The sequence below is a fragment of the Peromyscus californicus genome, unplaced genomic scaffold (genome assembly GCF_007827085.1).
Source record: "Peromyscus californicus insignis strain IS unplaced genomic scaffold, ASM782708v3 Scaffold_4__1_contigs__length_199733344, whole genome shotgun sequence".
In the NCBI taxonomy this organism is placed as follows: domain Eukaryota; kingdom Metazoa; phylum Chordata; class Mammalia; order Rodentia; family Cricetidae; genus Peromyscus; species Peromyscus californicus.
This window is the reverse complement of record NW_026294562.1, coordinates 144,754,616-144,775,689: the sequence shown is the minus strand read 5'-3', so window position 1 is coordinate 144,775,689 and position 21,074 is coordinate 144,754,616. Positions and strand designations below refer to the sequence as shown.

The 21,074-nt window shown below is 39.9% G+C and overlaps 1 protein-coding gene across 2 annotated transcripts in view; it reads right to left on the bottom strand.

The window, feature by feature from the left end:
• Gabrg3 (gamma-aminobutyric acid type A receptor subunit gamma3) overlaps positions 1 to 21,074 on the bottom strand; it is a 608,211-nt gene that overhangs the window by 549,740 nt on the left and 37,397 nt on the right. For both annotated transcript variants that reach the window (XR_008213007.1, XM_052712995.1), the window contains exon 3: positions 9,207 to 9,274. Coding sequence is in view for 1 of the 2 variants with exons in the window: in XM_052712995.1 (XP_052568955.1) it covers positions 9,207 to 9,274 (68 nt within the window). In the remaining variant the exon portion in view is untranslated. The remainder of the gene's footprint in view (positions 1 to 9,206; positions 9,275 to 21,074) is intronic.

Below are 21,074 nucleotides of genomic sequence, written 5' to 3'. Positions count from 1 at the left end.
TTACTGTGTTGAAGTAGGTCTTCCCCATCTTGATTCTTTTATCTAAGACTTTTATCATGAAGGCATGCTGAATTTTGTCAAAGGCCTTTTCTGTATCTATTGAATAGATGATGTGATTTTTGTCTTTAACTCCATTTATATGATTTATTACATTTATTAAGTTACATATGCAGAATCTTCTCTGTCTCTCCAGGATAAAGCTAATTTGATCACAGTAGAGGGTCTTTTTGATATATGCCTATACTCAACATAAAGGTAATTTACTGAGAACTTTGGCATCCGTGATCAACAAGAGTTGGTTTTGGTATTAGAATAATTCTGACTCCAGAACAGGAGTTTAGAAGTACTCTGTCTGTCCTGGGATTTTCTCTGGCTTGAACTTGTACTGGTCTTTCGTGTACTGTCACCATCTCTGTGAGTTCATATATACATAAGCCTTGTTGTGTCTAGAAGACAGTATTCTTGTACTTATCCACCTATTCTGGCTCTTAGATTCTGCCTCCTCTTCCATATAGATCCCTGAGCCTTGAAAGGAGGGGTTTGATAAAGACAATTCATTAGGACTAAGTGCTACAGACTCTCACTCTGCACACTGCCCAGGTGTGAGTCTTTGTGCTAATTACCATCAACTGGAAAGAAGCTTCTCTGACAAGAGCTGAGTGATGCAGTGGTCTGTATGTGTATAGGAATATGCCCTTATCAGTCATTTTATTGATATATTTCTTTAGCATAATAATAGTAGTAGGTTTTCCCTTAGTGACCATGACCTATCTAGTCTTAGGTTCTTGGCCACTTTAGCAGTGTCAGGTATGAGTTCCAACTCATGTAGTGGGCTTAAAGCCAATCACAAGGTGCTTGGTTATTCCCATAACATGTTGCTCATGTATATAATTGCAGGCAGATCACTGGGTTCATAGCTGAGTGATACTGATGATTTTCTCCTCAGGTAGCATGTAAAGAATCTTCCAGTACCATAAATGTTAGTTATTAGGGGAGAAGTTTCTACTTAGGCACCAACTCTCTTTTCCCATGTTCAATGGCATAAGCAAATGGCATCTTCAGCAATAGGGGCTTGCTGTGATAACCAGTATTTATATATATATATGTTGATTGAGGAGTTGAAGCCACCAATATTTTGATATTACTGAAAGGTACGTGTTGATTGTTGTCTCTCTCTCTCTCTCTCTCTTTTTCTGTTTGTGTTCTTAGTTCTATTTTGTGTTCCAGTAATTATAGCTTTATTTGTTTTCTTTCTGTAGCCTCTTGAGTATGCTTCTTCCTTTCTTCAATCCAAATTATTGCTTCCCGTAGTCTCTGTAGGGCTGATTTAGTGGACATAAATTCTTTTAGTCTGTTTATGCCATGGAAATTTTTCTTTCTCTTTCAAGTATGGCAGATGGTTTTGCTGGGTAAAGTAGTCTGGATTGGCATCTGCGGTCTTTAGTAAGCTCTAAGCCCTCTGGCTTTTAAAGTTTCCACTGAAAAATCTGTTTGTTTGTTTATCTTTTGATGGGATTTTTTAATATGTGACTTGTAACTTTTCTCTTGCAGTTTTCAATGCAGCTCTCTCTTTGTTCAGTATATTTAGTTCAGTATATACTATGCCATGAGGAGTTTATTTTCTGGTCTTGTCTATTTACTGCTCTAAATGTTTAGTGTATTGCTATGAGCTTAATTAATTTGGTAGCGTTTGCTTCTATGATCCTGTTGAACACAATGCAATTGACCTTGAGGGTAAGGATCTGGGGCTCACACTGTGTAGCTCTAGCTATCCTGGAACACACTGTGTAGACCATGCTAGCCTTAAATTCATAGAAATCAGCCTGACTCTGCCTCCCAAGTGCTGGGATTAAAGGCATGTACCAGCAGGACTGGCTCAGAATCTATTTTTCATTTCTTAAAAGAATATTGAAACCATCTATATGACTATCTTCTTGGGTAACTGATAATGGATGAGAGCTGTACTTCCCTAAAGCAGAAATTTCTAGAAGATACACAAAATTAACTTCATTTACTTCCCTTCAAAGCTTTACTTTCTTGTAGAGAAGACCGGAAGCATTAGGTCCCAGAAAACTTTCCCTTCTTCAATATCCCAAGAGCAGTCTGAAAGACTTTTAAGTCAAGAAAACAATGTCTTGGGTAAGGCTTCTTTGAACTTAGCTGCAGCCCAAGTTACTTGTCTGCTTCTTTAGAATTAAGACTTGTTCCATAAGAGCTTCAATTCTCAAGCCATTTGTCAATGAAGCTGTAATTTCTTCAATGTGCTTTGGTGCCTTTGTTGAGATTCAGTTGGCTGTAGTCACCAGGGTTAATTTCTGAAGTCACTACTTTGTTTCACTGCTCTAATTATTTGTATGCTAACTTCATGCTGCTTTGGTTATCATAGCTCTGGAATGTGTCTTAAAATCAGGTATTAGGATGTTTCCAAATCTGCTCACTTGGTTATGAAGGCATTGGCTGTTTGGCTGTTGTGCTCCCATATGAATTTTGAGATTGTTTATTCTAGTTCTCTGAAGAATAAAGAGTACTTGTCACAAGAAGTTGGGAAGAAGTGAAATGGCAGATAAAAGGAGGTTGCCTATAATCAGTTTATGATGTAAACATGTGTTCAAATATCACACCTGATTAACAAGAAAAATCAGCACATATTAATAAAAAATAAAATAGCTTTACACTTTTTTCACACCAAGTTAAGTAGCTTTGATGGCATACATTGTAATAGACCAACAGTTCCACCAAGGATAAGGAGAAACCTTAGGTAAAATATCAATTTAAAGTTTAGAGAAACCAAAAAAGACAGAGGGTAGGCATACAGAAAAAACCCATATTTCTTTTGTGATGCTTTCCACAGATTTTGTCTCAAGCTAGAGGGCTACATAAGGAACAGAGGCTAGGCAGAGAACAGTGGCCAGGATGAAGAAGTCAGGGGGATTTGAGACAGAGTTTGGGGCCACCCAGAAGTCCAAATAAGAGTTGCTTCAAGTTCTCAGAAAGCAAGTGACAAAGCAGATCCTAGGGGCCCAGGACTGTGAACCTAGCTACGTAGAAGGCTGAAGCAAGAGGATTGGAAAATCAAGGTCAACATGGGCTATGGAGTGAGCTTCAGACCAGCTTGGGTAACTTTAAGTGAGGCTCTATCTCAAAATTAAAATTCTTAAAGGCTGCAATTGCGGCTTAGTGTATGTAGAGTCCTGAATTTAATCCCAAGTGCTGAAAAAAGTAAGCAATGACAGAAATGAGCCAACAAGTAATAGTTTCCTTTCAACGCATTTGCTGACTTAGCTGCTGAGCAGAGACAATCATGGAAATGAGTATAAGAAACAAGGCTCTCAGTTGACACTTCTAGAGAATTGCACCTAAGAAACGAGGAGACCAGTGCCCAGCTGAGCCTCAGCAAGACAACAGGCCAGCCTACACTGGCTCAGATCTGCACAGAGGTGTGAAAATACAACTTTAGAACTTCAATGATTCTTGTGCACAATCAACATTGCTGGCTTGTTGGGAAATAAAATCAAACAACACAGCGCAACAGAAACAGAACCAGAAGTGGCCAGATATGGTGGTTATTAGACCTGTGTTTAATGATCAATGTACATCAGAAAGTGGATTGCAAGATGGAGAATCCCCAAACTGGAATCTGTTAGAATCAAACCACAATTTTACAACCAAAAAATACTAAAATTTAAAACCGAAGCAGATGAAGAAAGACCTGGAAATTTAAAGGTGAGTCAGGAAGCTTTGCACCAAGTGCAAAGTAGGGCACAAAGGGAGGAAGAAAGAGCAAAGACAGGAGGAACAAAGGAGATATGGGAGGTTTCAGGTGACAAGAGTCACAGAACATAGGAAAGAAAACAATACTGGAGCAATGTAAGAGATAACAGTGAGAACTTCTGAAGCTCTTTCTGGCTCTTGAGATGCTTTACACTCCCATGTTTTGCTGTGAACTCTGAACATCAGAATTTGTTCATCTTATCTAACTGTGGTCATTGTACCATTGGGAAGCTTCTCTTCTTCCCTTTCCATTGTCTCCTACCTGGACTCTGGCAATGACTTTTCTACCCTCTTAAGAAATAACATTTGATACCTATGTACAAGTGGGATCATGGGTATTTGTTGTTCTTGCTTGGCTTAATATAACATCTTCCAGGTCTACCCATGTTTCTATGGATGTCTAGATTGGCACAATACTACCCCGTTGTTCATGTGCTCTATAGTCTGTTCATTAGTGATTGACAGATTGACTCCATATCCTGACTGTAACCAATGTTCTTTCCACAAAGAAATAAATACTCACAGTCTTGGATGCTTTACTTGCCCTTATGTCATCATCACATGGTGTTTACTTGAACCTAAACATTGCACTGTAGCCTATATATATATATATATATATATATATATATATATATATATATATATATAATTAAGTCAATAAAAAGGGGGAAAAGAGCAATTTTTTCAAGTATGAATGTAGGGTATCAAACCACAAATTCAAAAATGCGATTAACCTTGGATGAAAAAAGTAACATGAAGAAAATCAAGCAAGACTTGCTTTGTGTTGCTACGACCTTCACTTCTTTCGGTCCTGAAACTGGATACCTTCAGGAAAGTTCTAGAAAGAAGAGACCATCTTAGAGGGTTAGTCACCTCTTTGAAGTAGATATAGCTCTCTGATGTTCCCTCTCAAAACGTCCACTCTAGAGGGACAAGTGGTGAGTCTCATCTTTCTCCCATCACTCTTAGTGCTGTGCAGCATGATACCAGTTCTGAATACTTAGGTTATGAATCATCACCATGTATATTCTGGTGATGTCTAGCCTGTCCCTGAGCCTTCCCAGCTACCTGCTATTCCTTATTCTTACATGGTGATGAGTGATTGGGCTTCCACAGGTAAGCCGATGGCAGAACTTACAAAGAAGAAGGAAATCAGTGTGGAGTCACATGGAGCATGGCTGCAGCCCTGCAGCATCTAGGAAAAGTGAACATACAGAGCTCCCAGAAGGCCATCTTAGTGGAAAGAGGAGGAACAGGCAGGACACACTAGATACTAAGTAAAGATATGATCCTAAATGACGTACACTTGTCCCACGAAGTTCAGGACCCAAAGAAAGAGACCCCGTGTCAGCTGTGCACTTTCAAGGTCCTCTGTACTTTCTGTCCAAACTTACAGGAGACAAAAATTAAATATTTCAATTTTTAGAAAGGAAAAGTAATTCTAACACTGGAACATGCTGAACCCTCATCATCTCAGTGTATAGCTGAAGTGGTATTTCTATAGTACGTACAGCTGCGCTTCACTCCATGGCCTTGAGGATGTCCTGGGATGACCACCAAGCTGGTCATACTTAGAATCCTCCCCATGAGATGTCAATGAGCTTCATTTAACTCAATACAATTAAAAAGAGTGGGCAATCCACCAGTATAACACCCTGGAGATGAAAATTTCTGAAAAGGCTACTTAAAACTGGAAATTCTCAAAAATGAACTTACATGTGTCTCTGACTACGGCTTTCTTGGTCCTGAACAATCCTTGTCCACCAGGTGCTGCACACATTGAGTACACTGCAGTGGCTAACCCAGAGGATGTTATGATAACTCTGCTAAAATAACATCCTCCTGGTCCCAAAGGGACTAAACTCAAACAACTGCAGTACGTCAATGGATGTCAGTCTGCCAGATGGACAGAACTCCACCTTTGTTTCGATGCCTAGCTGCAAGTTCTGAGATTCAAATCTCAGTATTCACAAAGTCAATAAAGATCCTGTGAGGATGGAAGAATAACCGTCATTGTCTTTCCTACTTCATTGATTGCTAAGTGGCTATTTGGGAAAAGTCCTATAACCTCATCAAACTTTAACATTGTGGCTGAAGCTAAATGAAAAACTTACATCCTGAAACCCTGAATACAATTCCCAATGATGCATTCCCCACAATACAGTCTTTAATTGAGTTGCTTTCAATTCTGTCATCCACCTTTTATTGCTGGAACTCACAGTTGGAAGGAGAGAGCTGAGTCTCACAAGTTGTCTCCTCATTTCTAAACATGCACCAAAACATGCATGCTTGTATACACATGCATACACATACACACAGAGAAAGTCCTGCTCTGAGGGAAGCAAAGGCATAAGTATATCTGGTGCTAGAGTGAAGTTAGACCTGCCCTGCAGCTTGGGAATAAGAGCATGTCTGACCCTTGGGAGGCCCCCATGACCTCCCGAGGCAAACTCAAAAATGCTTCTGAAAGGTCCTTTTGCTGCTGGAGAGTCAGAATGATAAAAGGCTCAATTGACATAGCTGTGGAGCCACACCACAGTTTCAGAAAAGAAGATACTTAAACATGAAATGTGGAGCTTGCAAAAAGTGAAAAGTATTGAGTAGGAAACTGAATGTCAGTGGGTAATGAGGGTTGAGTCAGCAATAAAAGGTAGATGATGGAATTGAAAGCAACTGAATTAAAGACGGTATTATGAGAAAAGCGTCATTTGGAAGTATATTCAGGGTTTCAGGATGTACGATTTTCATTTAGCTTCAGCCACAATGTTAAAGTTTGATAAGGTTATAGGATTTCCCCCAAATAGCCACTTAGCAATCAACAAATTAAGAGAGCTAATGATGGTTATTGCTTCCATGCTCACGGAACTTTCATTGACTTTGTGAACACTGAGATTTGAATTTCAGAACTTGCAGCTCTGCAGTGAAACAAAGGTGGAGTTTCATCCATTTGGCAGACCGACCTTGATGTGTTGCAGTTTCTTGTGCTTAGTCCCTTAGGGACCAGGCGAATACTAGATAGGAGTTTCCATTTGTCAGAATAAGGGGTAGCCAACAGAAAATCTAAGAAGCATAGGAACAACAGAGGCATCTTCCTCTGAGGGCTCAGAATGCCTTGGGTCAATTTAAGTAGGATCTCTTTTTAAATTTTTTAAAATTACATTTATTTATTTGTGTGTTTGTATTTGTGTATATGCATACATGTATATACAAGCAGGCATGGTATGGTACATGTATAGAAATGAGGAGACAACTTGTGGGGGTTGGTTCTCTCCTTCCACCTGTGAGTTCCAGGAATTGAACTCAGGTCTTTAGACTTGGCAACAAATGACTTTCCCTGTTGAGCCATCTTGCATCCTTGATTAAAATCATTCTTTACTATTTGGTAGAAGGGCCAGAATTCAAGACTGAAATCCTAACATGGAGAGTGGAGATGTATTTCAGTTGGTAAAGCACTTACTTAGCTTGCATGAAGCCTTGCTTTTGGTCTACAGCACTGCATAAACCAGGAATGCCTACATGGCACATGCCTATAATCCCAGCACTCAGATCAGAATTTCAAGGTGATCTTGGTTACACAGCAAATCTGAGACCAGCCTAGAATACATGACACACTATCTTAAAAAAAAATCTTAAAAGGAAGAAGAATTACCAAGAGATCTTATGAGGTCTGTACTAATTCCTGGTGCACATTCCAAGAAGGCTTCCACACCTTTTCAAATCTAGGATACAGTTCAAATCTCTTCCATCTCTCTTTAGGCCTTGGTCCCTTAGGTCCAGGAATGCTTCTTAGCCAACATTCCACTTATCTCCATTTGTGTCATATGAGGGACCTGGTAAGTCTGTCCCCATTGGCAAAAGATTAGGCTGACTTCATTGGAAAATGTTGTTCCAACCATGCCAACCTACTAACCTGTCCTGGATGAGTTTGACGTTTAGCCAAGTCCCTGCCATCTGTGGGTGACGTCACATAGCATCCTCCTCTGGCACATTTGATTTCCTCATGAAAATGTTCAACCAGAGTGTAATTCTGAGCACAAAGTACATCTCCAAGCTACAGGAGCTAGGCAAACCTCTAGGAACACCAATGCATCACCCTCACTAAAGTGTTGTGGGATTGTGTCTACAGAGGAACTTTCAGTGTTAGAGATAAATTAGAATGAGACACAAAGGCAAGAAGATGTGTGGATGAAAGGCAACCCAACCCAACCCAGGATAAGAAACAAATGCATTAAAAATGAGTACTTTCTGAGCACAGTCAGCTCAGTTTATTACTTCCCAGGTAAGGGACGATTACATTACTAATTGATTTTAATACACATTCTGTTTAATACACACCCACACACATGGGTTGTATGAAGCAAGTCTCTTTTATTCATTTCACCTTTTTGTTCATACGTATGGATGACATTGGTATTAATTTTCTGTTTGGAAGTTTTTTTTGGTTTTTTTTGTGCTACAGATTGCACATGTAACCTCATACATGCTACCATTCTACCATTAGCCACACCTTCGAGATGTTTCATTTTTTGAAAAGAGAATCACCTATCACACAATTTTACCATGACATGGAAGCCTTCTGTCAGCAACGAGCATTTGCAATATCTGGCAATTAAAAGAAACTTTCCTGCTGTTGGTTTGAAGGAGTTAATCCCATGCACAACCCACTGCAATGAGAAGGCATGTGCTAGTGTGTTGGCAATTCCCTGTCCGTTCTCTTAGACATCTCCCAGATTCAGAGGCAGCAGGCACAAAGAAGCCCTGTGTGGGACATTGTTGGCAACCTCAAATGACCTGCTCTGGAAATCTTACATGCATCTAGTCAGGAGGCACACCACAGCGGGCAGACACGTCAGGAGGCACACCACAGCAAGCAGACACGTCAGGAGGCCCGTGTACCACATTCTAACACAACATCACTTGCTTAGCAGCTATGCGCTTTCCATGGCGAATGACTTCTTTCACAGGAGACAGTCCTGTGCCCAACTTGCTTACAAGCCTATGGAAACCCATATATTCAGGAAAATAATGTATTTGCTCTTATATTCCTCCTTAAGCAGATCAATAAATCACCAGGAGCTGGCTTATTCACAGAATCCAAACCAAAAGGTGCCTACCACTTATATGCATCCCTAATATTAGTGAGGTAAGATAAAGACAACGACTGCACAACCCCAAATAATCCCATCTCAAAGGCATGTGCTGTCAATACGTGTGAAGTGGGGACAGGTCTTAATCTCCAGAGCAATGGCTCACTGATGACATCACAGGCTGTCCCTCTTGACTCTTAAAGACCATTTTCAATATCACATCACTTAACACTTAAGGAGTTATAGTGGGCTTTAAACCCACATGATAAAACTCCAACACAAATCCACTGGAAACTGTAGGCATGAAGGAGTGCAAGAGCCGCTGAGCTAAACACAGGTGCTTCTTACCATGTTTATGGATGACACAGGACCAATGCTGTTAACATAAATGTCCACATCGATCACAGTTGGTTTTACTGTGGAGAAAAATACATATATGTTAGTAATTTATGACACAGTGGAAATGGAGAGCATAGCCCCATGTCTGGAGGCCTCAGACACTAACAGCACAGCCCTATGCTGCATAGGTGTGTGGATTTCTCTTGGGGACTTCATTTGCATTTAAAATTTAACTCAGCTTGTCTTACTTCTTAAACTCCAAAAGGATGAGAGATTCTGACTTGTATTTATTGGGCTGTTTGGAAAATAAGACAGTTACCCACTGTAAATTGCCAGTAACAGATTACTATAAAGATATTCTATGCTACTTAAGTTGATTTTATGGCAAAGAAATTGGATAAAATATAAGTCATTGCATAAGTAATTTAATGTTGAAGTAGCTATAAAACTGAATCACAAGATGAGCAATATCAGAGGTAGATTAAAAAAAAAACCTATAGTTCCAAAGCAAAATTCTAGTAAGTTCAAATACCAAAGAAAAGTAAAAACATGACGTGTCATTATCATCATTATTATTTAAGGAGACAGACACATGTCTAGCACAGAGTTAAAATGCTACAGTCATAAACAGCAAAAATTTTGTGAATGAAAATATCACTGTTTCAAGTGTGAGAGAGCACAGCTCCCGTGAGCAGGACACACTGCAGGTTAAAGTTTGAGAATGCACAGTTCCTGTGAGCAGGACACACTGCAGGTTAAATCGTGAGGGTGAGCAGCTCCTGTGAGCAGCACACACTGCAAGTGCAAGTGTGGGGGTACACAGCTCCTGGGAGCAGCAGACACTGCAGGTGCAAGTGTGAGGGTGAGCAGCTCCTGGGAGCTGCACATGCTGCAGGCTAACTAGCCAATTTAGGTTTCCTCTTCCCTTGCCTGCAGAGGATCGAAGCACCACCAGTGAGGAGACAGGGATTCTGCAGAGATCGAGCTCAGGAGCCAATGCCCTGTTCAGGAGAGAACCCCTTCATCACTACTCAGGGATGGTTGAAGGAGAGAACAGAGCCAGTTTCAGAATATGTATGCCCAGGAGGAACATAAACAAGAGGCATGAACTTGTCCACATGAAGTTTCCATGGAAACAAGACTGTTTGCTTCTGCAATTATTTCAATGGGCCTCCTTCAGTTCCGCTGAATAGCTGCTCATTCACAAATGGACTCTGCACTTTGCTTCTGGAACTGAGGTGTCTTTGAGCTTACAAGCTCACACATTCAGGGATTTAAATCCAGGGTAGTGGTTTTCAAACTTTCATGAGATGAAAACAATAGTCATGAATTTGAGCCAACTCCTAACATCTGTCAACACAACCAACCTGTGTTAGTTCCAAAGAGTTGTTGGCATTTTGGACGAAAGCCCCAACACAATTCTACATGCTATACACATGACACATAAATTTCAGATAAGCAGACTCTGAACCTGAAACTAGGCTTTCCTAATTATTAAAATGACAAATAGCATCTTCCTTCAGCCTCACTGAATTCCTCAGTGTTCTGTTTCCACACAAGACAATTTTAGATTATGCTGTACAGAAGGCTGTGTGACATGATGTCAGTTAAGACTTTTTGCAGAAGACTTTTCTGGTTGTTTTGGAATATTTATTACACTCTGTGTTTCTGGAGTTTGTTAATCTCATCAAATTACAAGGGTTTGTAGACACAAAGCCTAAATGGCTTAAAGGGGGAGGTGTGAAGTGTATTGAGTGCAATCATGTAACAAAGATTTTTAGGAGAGGGAAATTTGGAATACATACATGTGCACACAAATACACTCATAAATGCTCGAGGAACCACTGGTTTTAGTAGCTGTTGCTAAGCAAAGTCATGATATTGTCAGTGGCGCATTTCAGAATGCCATCTAACAGCTGTGCCCAAGAAGCATACAGGCTACGCTTGATAATTCAGACACTAAAGATACAGTTCTGATAAAAAGGCTTTCACCAAAGTCATCAGACATCTCTAACAAAGAAAATGGCAGCCTTTTGGCAAATGATGCTGGGAAAACTGGGTATCCAAGATAAAAAGAATGAATTTTGATCCTTACATCTCATATCCAAAAATAAACTCAAAATAGGTTAAATGACTAACCATACTTATAACTATAAAACTATTAGAAGTAAAGATGTGGAAGCATTGTGATATTTAATTTGTAATGGTGTCTTACATTTAATATCAAAATTTCAGACAACAAAAAGATCTATTTTACTACAGCAAATTTAAACATGTACACAGAAGGCATAGCACAGTGAGACAGCCACCCTCAAGTGGAATTGTGCACCGTTAATAATAAGAAAAATTACTCGGGCACTATAGATGATAGTATGGTGGTTCCTCAAAATAGTAAACAGAATTACCACAAGATAAAGCAATCAAACATCCTGGTATTTTACCAATGGAAGTAAAAAGAGGGACTCAATAGATATTTGTATGTCTACATTTATACTGACGTCATTCACAATAAGCAAAAAGCAGAAACAACTTAAGTAACCACAAAAGATGAATGGATAATCAAAGTGGGGAATATGATGGGATTTTCTTTCATCGTTAAGGGGTATGAAATTTTAACACATGGTACACCATGGATGAATGATGAAGGCAGTACACTGAAGAAATGTAGACCTTCAGTTCTGGAAGATAAGAAGGAGGTGGATGGTTGTGACACAATGTAATGCCATCGATTTACAGTACAATAAAGTAGATTAGATGGAAAGTTTTATGATATATATCATAAATTATGTATAAATAAATACACACATATAAAGCATAATAATGATCTGGAAAGACCTAGGTAACTGAAAGGATGCTATCCTTCACAAAGGTAGTAAATCCAACAATAGCAACAAGAGAAACCAGTTTTCAAGGTGAGAGGGGACAAATTCTATTGGAAAGGTTATAAAAAAAGCAGTGGGGGCACTAGAACTGGGCCCTATTTATTGGCTGAAAAATATATTCACTTGCCATTCTTTATTTGAGCTCTTTCTTACCTTTCTGGGCGTTATTTACTAAAAATTTAAAGTTACTATGTCTGAGAGGATTGTGCAGTGAACGAGAGCTTGGCCAAGGAACAATGGGCAAGCCTTGAGAAGCCTCAGCCACAGTCAGAGTTTGCTGGGACCCTAAGAGGACAGTGTAGCCTACATCTTCTCCCCACCTCAGTCACAAAACCACTACATATGTAAGAATGGTTTTGCTGGAGGCAATGTAAGCTCGGAATGGGTGGTCTGATGATGGACCTAGAAGCAGGTAGCTTAGGCTCCAAAGTCTGGAGATGCAGTACTCTGTCCTGGTTATTACCATCAACTGTCATGGTAAAAACTGGAAAAAAAAAGGACAGTTCATGGCCTTAGTGTCTCTGAGACTTGATATTAAAAATTATGTTTTCTAGAGTTCAAAATTTTTATTAAACAATATTCAGTCCCTTTTGTGAGGAAAAAATGCATTTTTATTTCCAACAAGTTATATGTCATGGGCTTTGTTCAGACTAAGAAGCACTTGCATACTTCTTAGGAAATGTCTAAAATGCCAGCCTTAATGAGAGAAACAAACAGAGACATAGAAAGAGAGACAGAGATACAGGCAGAGAGAGACAGACAGACACACACAGAGAGACAGAGACAGAGAAAGAGAGAAGACACTCCTCTTTAATCCATCACCAGATCCTTACTTCTCAGGTTAGTATTATATCAATTCCTTGAGATCCCTTGGTTCCAGGATCCTCACAGAGGTAAAATCCTTGCATGCTCAAATCCCTTACATAAAAATGTGTGATACTTCCATAAAACCTATACACAACATTTTCAATAACCTCCAGAAAACATTCTGAATACTATGTAAACATTACATCAATAGTTGTTTATTCTGCAAGAGTAATAGTGATATGTTTTCCACTGTAGTACCAAACAAGCCACAGCTGGCTAAATCTACAAATGTAACCAGTGGGGACAGAAGGTAGATTGCATTTAAACGTTAACAAATGTCTTTAATTTTCCTACATTTATCTCTTTCCTGTTCAGCCTGGGGCCTATTAGGAGCCATCAGCCTTATTTATTAAGTAAAGAACTACCCCTGTAAACCAAGGGCAGAACTGGTCTTCTCTCATGAAAAGGATTACAAGCTGATTTGAGAGCATTGCTTGGATTTTTCCAAGGTAAAATGGAAAAGAATATCAAGATGGTTTCTAAAATCCCCAAAACCTCTAAAACCACAGACTAGGGATTAGGAGCACATCATGGTAGCAGAGTAAATCACAGGGTGCTCCAAGCCCTGGATTCTGTCTCAACATAAAAAAAAAAAAAAAACCCAAAACCAAATAAACAACAACAAAACAGACAACTTGTGACAAACCCATAGATACACACCACAGCTTAGTTTGCTGTCAGGACTTACTGGAGACAATGTAGGCTCAGAATTGGGTCAGTTACTACAAAAGGCAGTAGAAACAGAAGCTGGGCTTGGCTTCCTATGGACACAGGGTTTGAAGCTCTTCTTCCAGGGCAGGAGAAAGAGCAGGAATCCACCCAGAAGGAATGAGGCTATGGATTCAAGCAGAACCCCCACCATGTCTAAGCTACAAGCCTGAACACACAAGAGGCCCAGACATCTGACTTTCCTTGACCCTCTGAGCATGGTGATTGGTAACTTTTATGAAAACTGATTCCTAGGCATCTATGAGCACTGAAGGAAAATTTATTTTACATGAAGTAATTGCGAAGCAAGATCCTTTCCTGAACCTATGTATTATGAGGACACTTTCTGTTTTAGACCAAGACCTCTTGTTCTCCCCCCAAAAAAGAACTGTGTTCTGGATAGTGAAGATGTGTGATTCGCCATGGTCCCCCCTGCAGAATCACAAGCCGGAAGGAGTCACGATACTGTGGTCTAATGACAGCTCTAGAAAGTGGGCCTGTACAGCTATTATAATTATTTGACTTGTACATGTTAAATGTTCACCTGAGCTTGAGAACTGTAATACGATGAAGACCTTTAAACATCCTCCAAAACATGACAACAACTATGAGTTGATCCAAGAAGTCAAGTGGGCAAAGCTCTGATAGATAAGGACACTCCTGACAGTAGGCGTCTGTTACCATGGAAATGATTTTATCTTTGTGGACAGAAAAAAGGCTGAGAGTGACATTGGGACAGAAAATAAAGGAACTTACAGTCACTCATAAATAAGCAGGAAACAGGCAAAGACAGAGACACAGATTAGAATAGATACTGGGTATTATACCAAGAGTGACAGGTATAGAAGCTACTGTGGGTTTGGGGCAGTCATCTAGGCATTTAGGACTATCTATGAAAGATAACTGTTAAGCTATCCCATAGATGGTACCAGTAGGAAAGGAATGCAAACCCCAAGTGACATAGCATGGCCAGTGAATCACCCCAGCTGACTCCAACCAGGTCTGAAATAAGGAAGTTTCACAATGTCATTATCTTCCTCCCCCTATACAAGATGGCTGCTAATGAAGTCAATTGAGATGGGGCGGGAGGTAGTGTGACAGTCTCGCAGGAAGAGTAGATGCTCAGCATCTTAACAGCGGGGGCAGTTTGGGCTGCTGCCATAAGGTGCAACGAGAATGGCAAATACTGCATTTTGTGCCGTTCTAACCATGTTACCTTCTACTATAGCCTAGTCGCTGACATTTCTAATTTTATAAAAGATTGAATGTGAAAAGCTTAAATATGAGCAACTTAAATTTAAAAGATAAGCAAATAACACTAATGCATAAACCCACTCCCAGTAGTCGGGAATTGGCTTTCCAGTCTTCCCTGCCTTTGGGGACAAGGATGGAAAATCCTGTCAGTCCCTGTATCCACTGTCTCTTCTTGTACACAGACTATGAGCCCTACCAGGCACTGAACAGACTGGTCTCCAGCCCATCACATGTCATGATCCTGTACTGCCCTCCATCTGATAACCTCTACTGATAACCACAGAGAAAAGGGCCAGTAGCCATTACTAAATGGCGCTTGCCTATAATTCCATTTTGGTTCTCACTCTGCCATCAGGAAGCTAAGGCAGGAGGGTATGGGACTCTGTGTGGGTGGCTGGCCAGGACTCTGCAGCTTGCCTGCAGGAGAAAGCAAGGATTTTGAACTCAACTTCTGGATTTTCCACTTTGATAGAGAGGCTTAACAGTATTTTGAGGAACAAAGAATTCATTGAGCATCTATTATTATTTTTAGTATCCATCATCTTCATAATCATGATCATAATTATCACCACAAGCAATCACTGCAGGCTCTTTACAATTCAAATCCTCTGTCTCAAAGGCTTATCTCAGATCTGTGGGTAACATCTAAGGGATAGTATGCATGTTCCCAACCTGGGAAATGCCGGGTTTGGGGGAATAGGCCAAGGACCTACAGAAGAAGTACATCACGGACAGATCTGCTAAGCAGAAAGGAGCTGCCAACTCGAACCTGACCCAGCTGGCCACTGGAAGCCCGATGTGGGCAAAGTCAGCATAGCTGGTCCCAGTCCAGCTCTGTGAGGGGATTATTGAGCCATCTGTTTCTGCCTCTCAAATGTAGGGTTTACAGCTGGACCCCACCTCACTTGCTCCCAGACAGAACCTGGGGGTGTCAATTCTGAAACCTTCAGTCTTGTCCCACACAGTCTTTCCGTATGTGACCTCAAGAAAGCTAGTGGGAGTGCACTGAGGCCAACAAAATCATGTCGTGATGACTCAGATTTGAGAAAACATGAAACAAGGCAAACAGTGAAATCCACATCACTGTTCATGGAAGCAAAACAAACAGGTTAACAGTGCTTATTAGAAAGAGAAGAAAACATGGGTGATTATGTTCTGAGCCACCTTCCTCCAGAGCTCTGACTGGCAGTTACTCAAAAGATTCTAAATAACCACCTCCTGAAAGAATTTAATGGTAAGACGGTAAGACACAGAAAGCAGCTGCTGAGGCTTATAACCCTGAAAACCCAGCTCCAAGGACACCCTGTGACCTGGCCAAATAACTGCAACCACTGTGGTTTCTCTTCTCCAGCAGGAAACACAGTCTTTGATAATATCTTTCCATCTGATCACTAATTCTATTGATTACAACAGGAAAGGGAAAGTTTAAAGGGCCTTTCATGGCGGCTTCTCTGTTCTCCATCTGACTAGGAATATCAAACATCAAAATGCACTCACTGGCAAAACATGCATCCGCAGCAGATTCCAAAGGCCATTCACATTACACCTTCAAGCAAGGAAAAAGCAGGAGGTCTGGATGTGCAGCCCTTAGCAGTCAGCAAACTCACTGTACTCTTTAAAGGCAATAACAGAGTGACATCAGCAAGAGGCAGAACAGGAAGGCCTGGACTCTCTCAATACAGAGATGGCAGCTCACTGACAACACAAGAACAAATCCAGAAATCATGGCAGGGCTCTAGCACCCATGAATTGTAGAGCCAACCATGTAAAGCCTGGTGGGAAGATTCATAGTGTTGTCTGCCTGAGCCCAAACCTCCAGCTTGGCAGAGAACATTCAAGAGAGTTTGCAACTCTGGACTTCTCTCAGGATTAAAAAGGACAGAGGACTTTTAACCTCCTGATATTTGCAGGGGTGTCACTGAGATTGCGTTCTTCCTTGTCTGAATTTGAAGTTGTTAGAAACAGGGCAAGAGGTCAGGTGGCTTCTGAGAACACAGTCAACAAGTATACCTCTTACATACCATTGACATTAAGCTGACATCAGTTTGGTCACTGAAGGGTCAATAGTTTACTCTCAATTTCCTGGAACTCCACCTCTCAGTGCAGACCCAGGGTCCCCTAGCCCTTTAACATTCCAGTCTCACCAACACACACACACACACACACACACACACACACACACACACACACACACACACAGAGTTTACTCTCAATTTCCTGGAACTCCACCTCTCAGTGCAGACCCAGGGTCCCCTAGCCCTTTATCACTCCAGTCTCACCAACACACACACACACACACACACACACACACACACACACACACACACACATACACACACACACACACGCCATCCAGACAAAACTAAACAGAGAAATGCTGGAGTTCAATAATGTCATAAATCAAATGAACCTAGAAGACATCTACAAAACATTTCACCCAAACCCACACAAAATATAGTTTCTTCTCAGCAGCTAATGGAACTTTATCCAAAATTAACCACATACTTGGACACAAAGCAAGTCTTAACAGATAGAAGAAAATTGAACTATCACTCTGCCTACTATCATCTCACCACCACAGATCAAAGCTGGATATCAATAACAGAAAAAACAGAAAGCTTACAAACTCATGGAAACTGAAAAACTCATTACTGAATGAAAAATGGGTTAAGAGAGAAATCAAGAAAGAAAATTAAAAATTTTTTAAATTGAATTTAATAAAAACATGATTTACCCAAGCCAATGAAACACAACGAAAGCAAGTTAATAAATAACACTAAATGCCTACATAAAAGAAAAAAAAATACTGGAGAGATCTCATATTAGCAATTTAATATTACAACTTAAAACTCTAGAACAAGAAGAAGAAATAACAAACAAAAAGACTAGATGACAAGAAATAAACTCAGGACTGAAATCTAAATAGAAACAAAAAAAATCAATGAGATGGAAAGTTGGTTATTTAAGAATTATAAAGTCTGAGAAAACCTTAACTACATAAACTAAAAGACAGAGAGAAAATAACCAAATAAATAAAATAAGAGATAAAAAGTAGGACATTACAACAGTCACTGAAGAAGTTTAGATAATTGTAAGGTCATACTTTAAAAACCTGTACTCCACCAAACCAGAAAGCTAAAAGAAATGGATGAATTTCTTGACATATACAATCTACCAAAGTTAAATCAAGATCAAATAAGCAATTTAAACACACCCATAAATCCCATGAAACAGAATCAGTAATTAAAAGTCTCCCAACCAAAAAGGCACAGGATCAGATAGATTCAGTACAGAATTCTTCAAAATCTTAAAGGAAGAATTAACTCCAATATTCTTTAAAATTATTCACAAAGCAGAAACTGAAGTAACATTTCCTAATTCTTTTTATGAGGCCCCTATTACTCTAATATCAAAACCACACAAAAGCCAAATCAAAAAAAAAAAAAGGAAATTACTGAACAATATCCCTTATTCACATAAATACTGCAAACTGAATTAAAAAAAAGATCTACCATGATCAAGTTGGCATCATCCCAGTGATACAGGCATGGTTCAGAACACATAAATCAATAAATGCAATCTTCTACACAAACTGATTGAAAAAAAAAAAAAAAGCACATGACCATCCCATTAGATGCAGAAAAGGCCTTTGACAAAATCTAACGTCCCTTCAAGAATAAAATTCTTAGGGAGACTAGAGATGCATGGAGCATACATCAATGTAATAAGTTACTTATAGCCCACAACTAATATAAACCTAAATGTAGAAAAAAAAAAAACAACACAGCAAAATTCCACTAAAATCAGGAGCAAGTCAAGGTTGTCCACTCTTTCCATAGCTATTCAAAATAGTACTGCAAGTCTTAGCTAGAGCAACAAGACAACTGAAAGGGACCAAAGGGATACAAACAGGAAAGGAAGAAGTCAAAGTATCTATTTACAGATGATACACAGATCAGACCAAGGCAAATGAGGCAGAAAATAAAAACAGTTGAAAAAAATCAAACCAGGAGTTAGTTCTCCAAAAGCATCAACAAAATTTATATCCCCCAGCTAAGGAAGAAAGAAGTAATTAAGATTAGAAATGAAGCCGGGCGGTGGTGGCGCACGCCTTTAATCCCAGCACTCGGGAGGCAGAGCCAGGCGGATCTCTGTGAGTTCAAGGCCAGCCTGGGCTACCAAGTGAGTTCCAGGAGAGGCGCAAAGCTACACAGAGAAACCCTGTCTTGAAAAAAACAAAAAAAAAACAAAAAAAAAAAGAAATGAAAGGGGGCAAATACAACTGATTTCATAGAAATGGAAAGGGTGTCTGAGCATTGTGAGCAATTTTACTTAAAAACGAACTGGAAACTCTAAAGCAAATTTAGATAATCTAAAAGAATTGGATCAATCCCAAAGAAAGTCTACCATTGCTGAAGCATGGAAACAGAAAATCTGAACTATGCTTTTACTAAAACTGACTCACTGTGAAAACCTCCTAAAATGGAAGAGCCTGATTTCTTCAAGACGCTTAAATAGTGACATCAGTCCTCCTCAAACTTCTCTAAAGATAAAGGGAGGGAACTTTTCCAAACTTAACCCATGAAACCCGAATTGTCTGACACTAAAGTCAAGAGCCCTTCAAGAAAATGCTAGACTAATATTACTGATCAATGTTGACCAAAAATAAATAAATAAATAAACAAATAAATAGATTACTAGAAAAGACACCAAGGCCAGGGACCTAGAGGAAAACCAAATAGTGCTGCTCTGCTAAAGAAATGTAGTCATAAAATGACTCCTAAAGATATTCTGCTATACTCATTGATCAGTGCCTTGCTCAGCCATTATCAAAGAAGCTTCTTCCTATATTAAATGGCAACAAATACAGAGACCCACAACTAGAAAATGTGCAGAGAGTGAGAGACCTTGAAACACTCAATCCTAAATGTGATGACTCATGTCAGGTTTTTCCCATTAGGGCTCTCCTCTACAGAGGAGGAGACAGAAGATTGTAAGAGCCAGTGGCGATGGAAGACATCAAGGAAAGAAGGCCTTCTAAACACAACAGAATTGATATGAACACATATGAACTTACAGAGGCTGTGGCAACATGCACAGGACCTGCATAGATCTGCACCAAACATGGTCCCAGAGTTGACAGAAGTGGACACATGCCCCTATTCTTAACCCCAAAGCCATCTTCAATGGACAAGCACTAGCAAATAAAATATTAATTCTCTGCAATGGAGTCTAACTAGGTATATAAACTACTCTTAAGGGCAGGCCCTGTGCTCAGAGACACATGCCCCCATCTCCAGTTGACAACTGATAGCAAATAAAACATTATTTCTCTCCAACAGATTCTCACTGGTCATAAAAACCATTCTTAAAGGCAAGCCCCACGCCCATTAATAGAACAAACTAATGACATCTTTGGAGAGTCTTTTTTGTCTCATAATGTTTCGTTAGTTTTTTTGTTTGTTTGTTTGTTTGTTTTTTAAGACAGTAGTTTTTAGCCAGGCGGTGGTGGTGCACGCCTTTAATCCCAGCACTTGGGAGGCAGAGCCAGGTGGATCTCTGTGAGTTCAAGGCCAGCCTGGGCTACCAAGTGAGTCCCAGGAAAGGCGTAAAGCTACACAGAGAAACCCTGTCTCAAAAAACCAAAAAAAAAAAAAAAAAAGACAGTAGTTTTAAAGTGCCCCGATGATGGGAATTTTCTGTCCTCTCTTCCCAGAAGCCAATACTTGGCCCCCAACTTTCCTATCTTATTGGTTTATGACACAGCCCTCTCCAATGAATAATCTGGGGCTTAAGTGTGCATTCTTCTCTGATCCTGGGCTCAGTCACATAGCATATTTTTTGTATCTTTCCAACTTTCAGAGTTCTGAGACAAGCCATCACCAACACCAGTACCAGCCACCAGGTGAGGGACAGAGGGACCTAGAACCCCCTGCTTATCTGCAATGTTCGGTACCTGATACTGAAAATGGATCCTGTTTTTTCTCACAGCATATGAAATAGTTCAAGCTCCAGCTATGAACTCTGATCAAACTGTTAACACTTGATTAACCTTAGCTACTAAAAATATTTTTCTTTTTTTGTTCTGAACTGTTTCAAAATTCTCCCGTATTACAAATACTTTGATGGGTTCTATCAATAATCACATTGCCAGAGTTGAGATTCT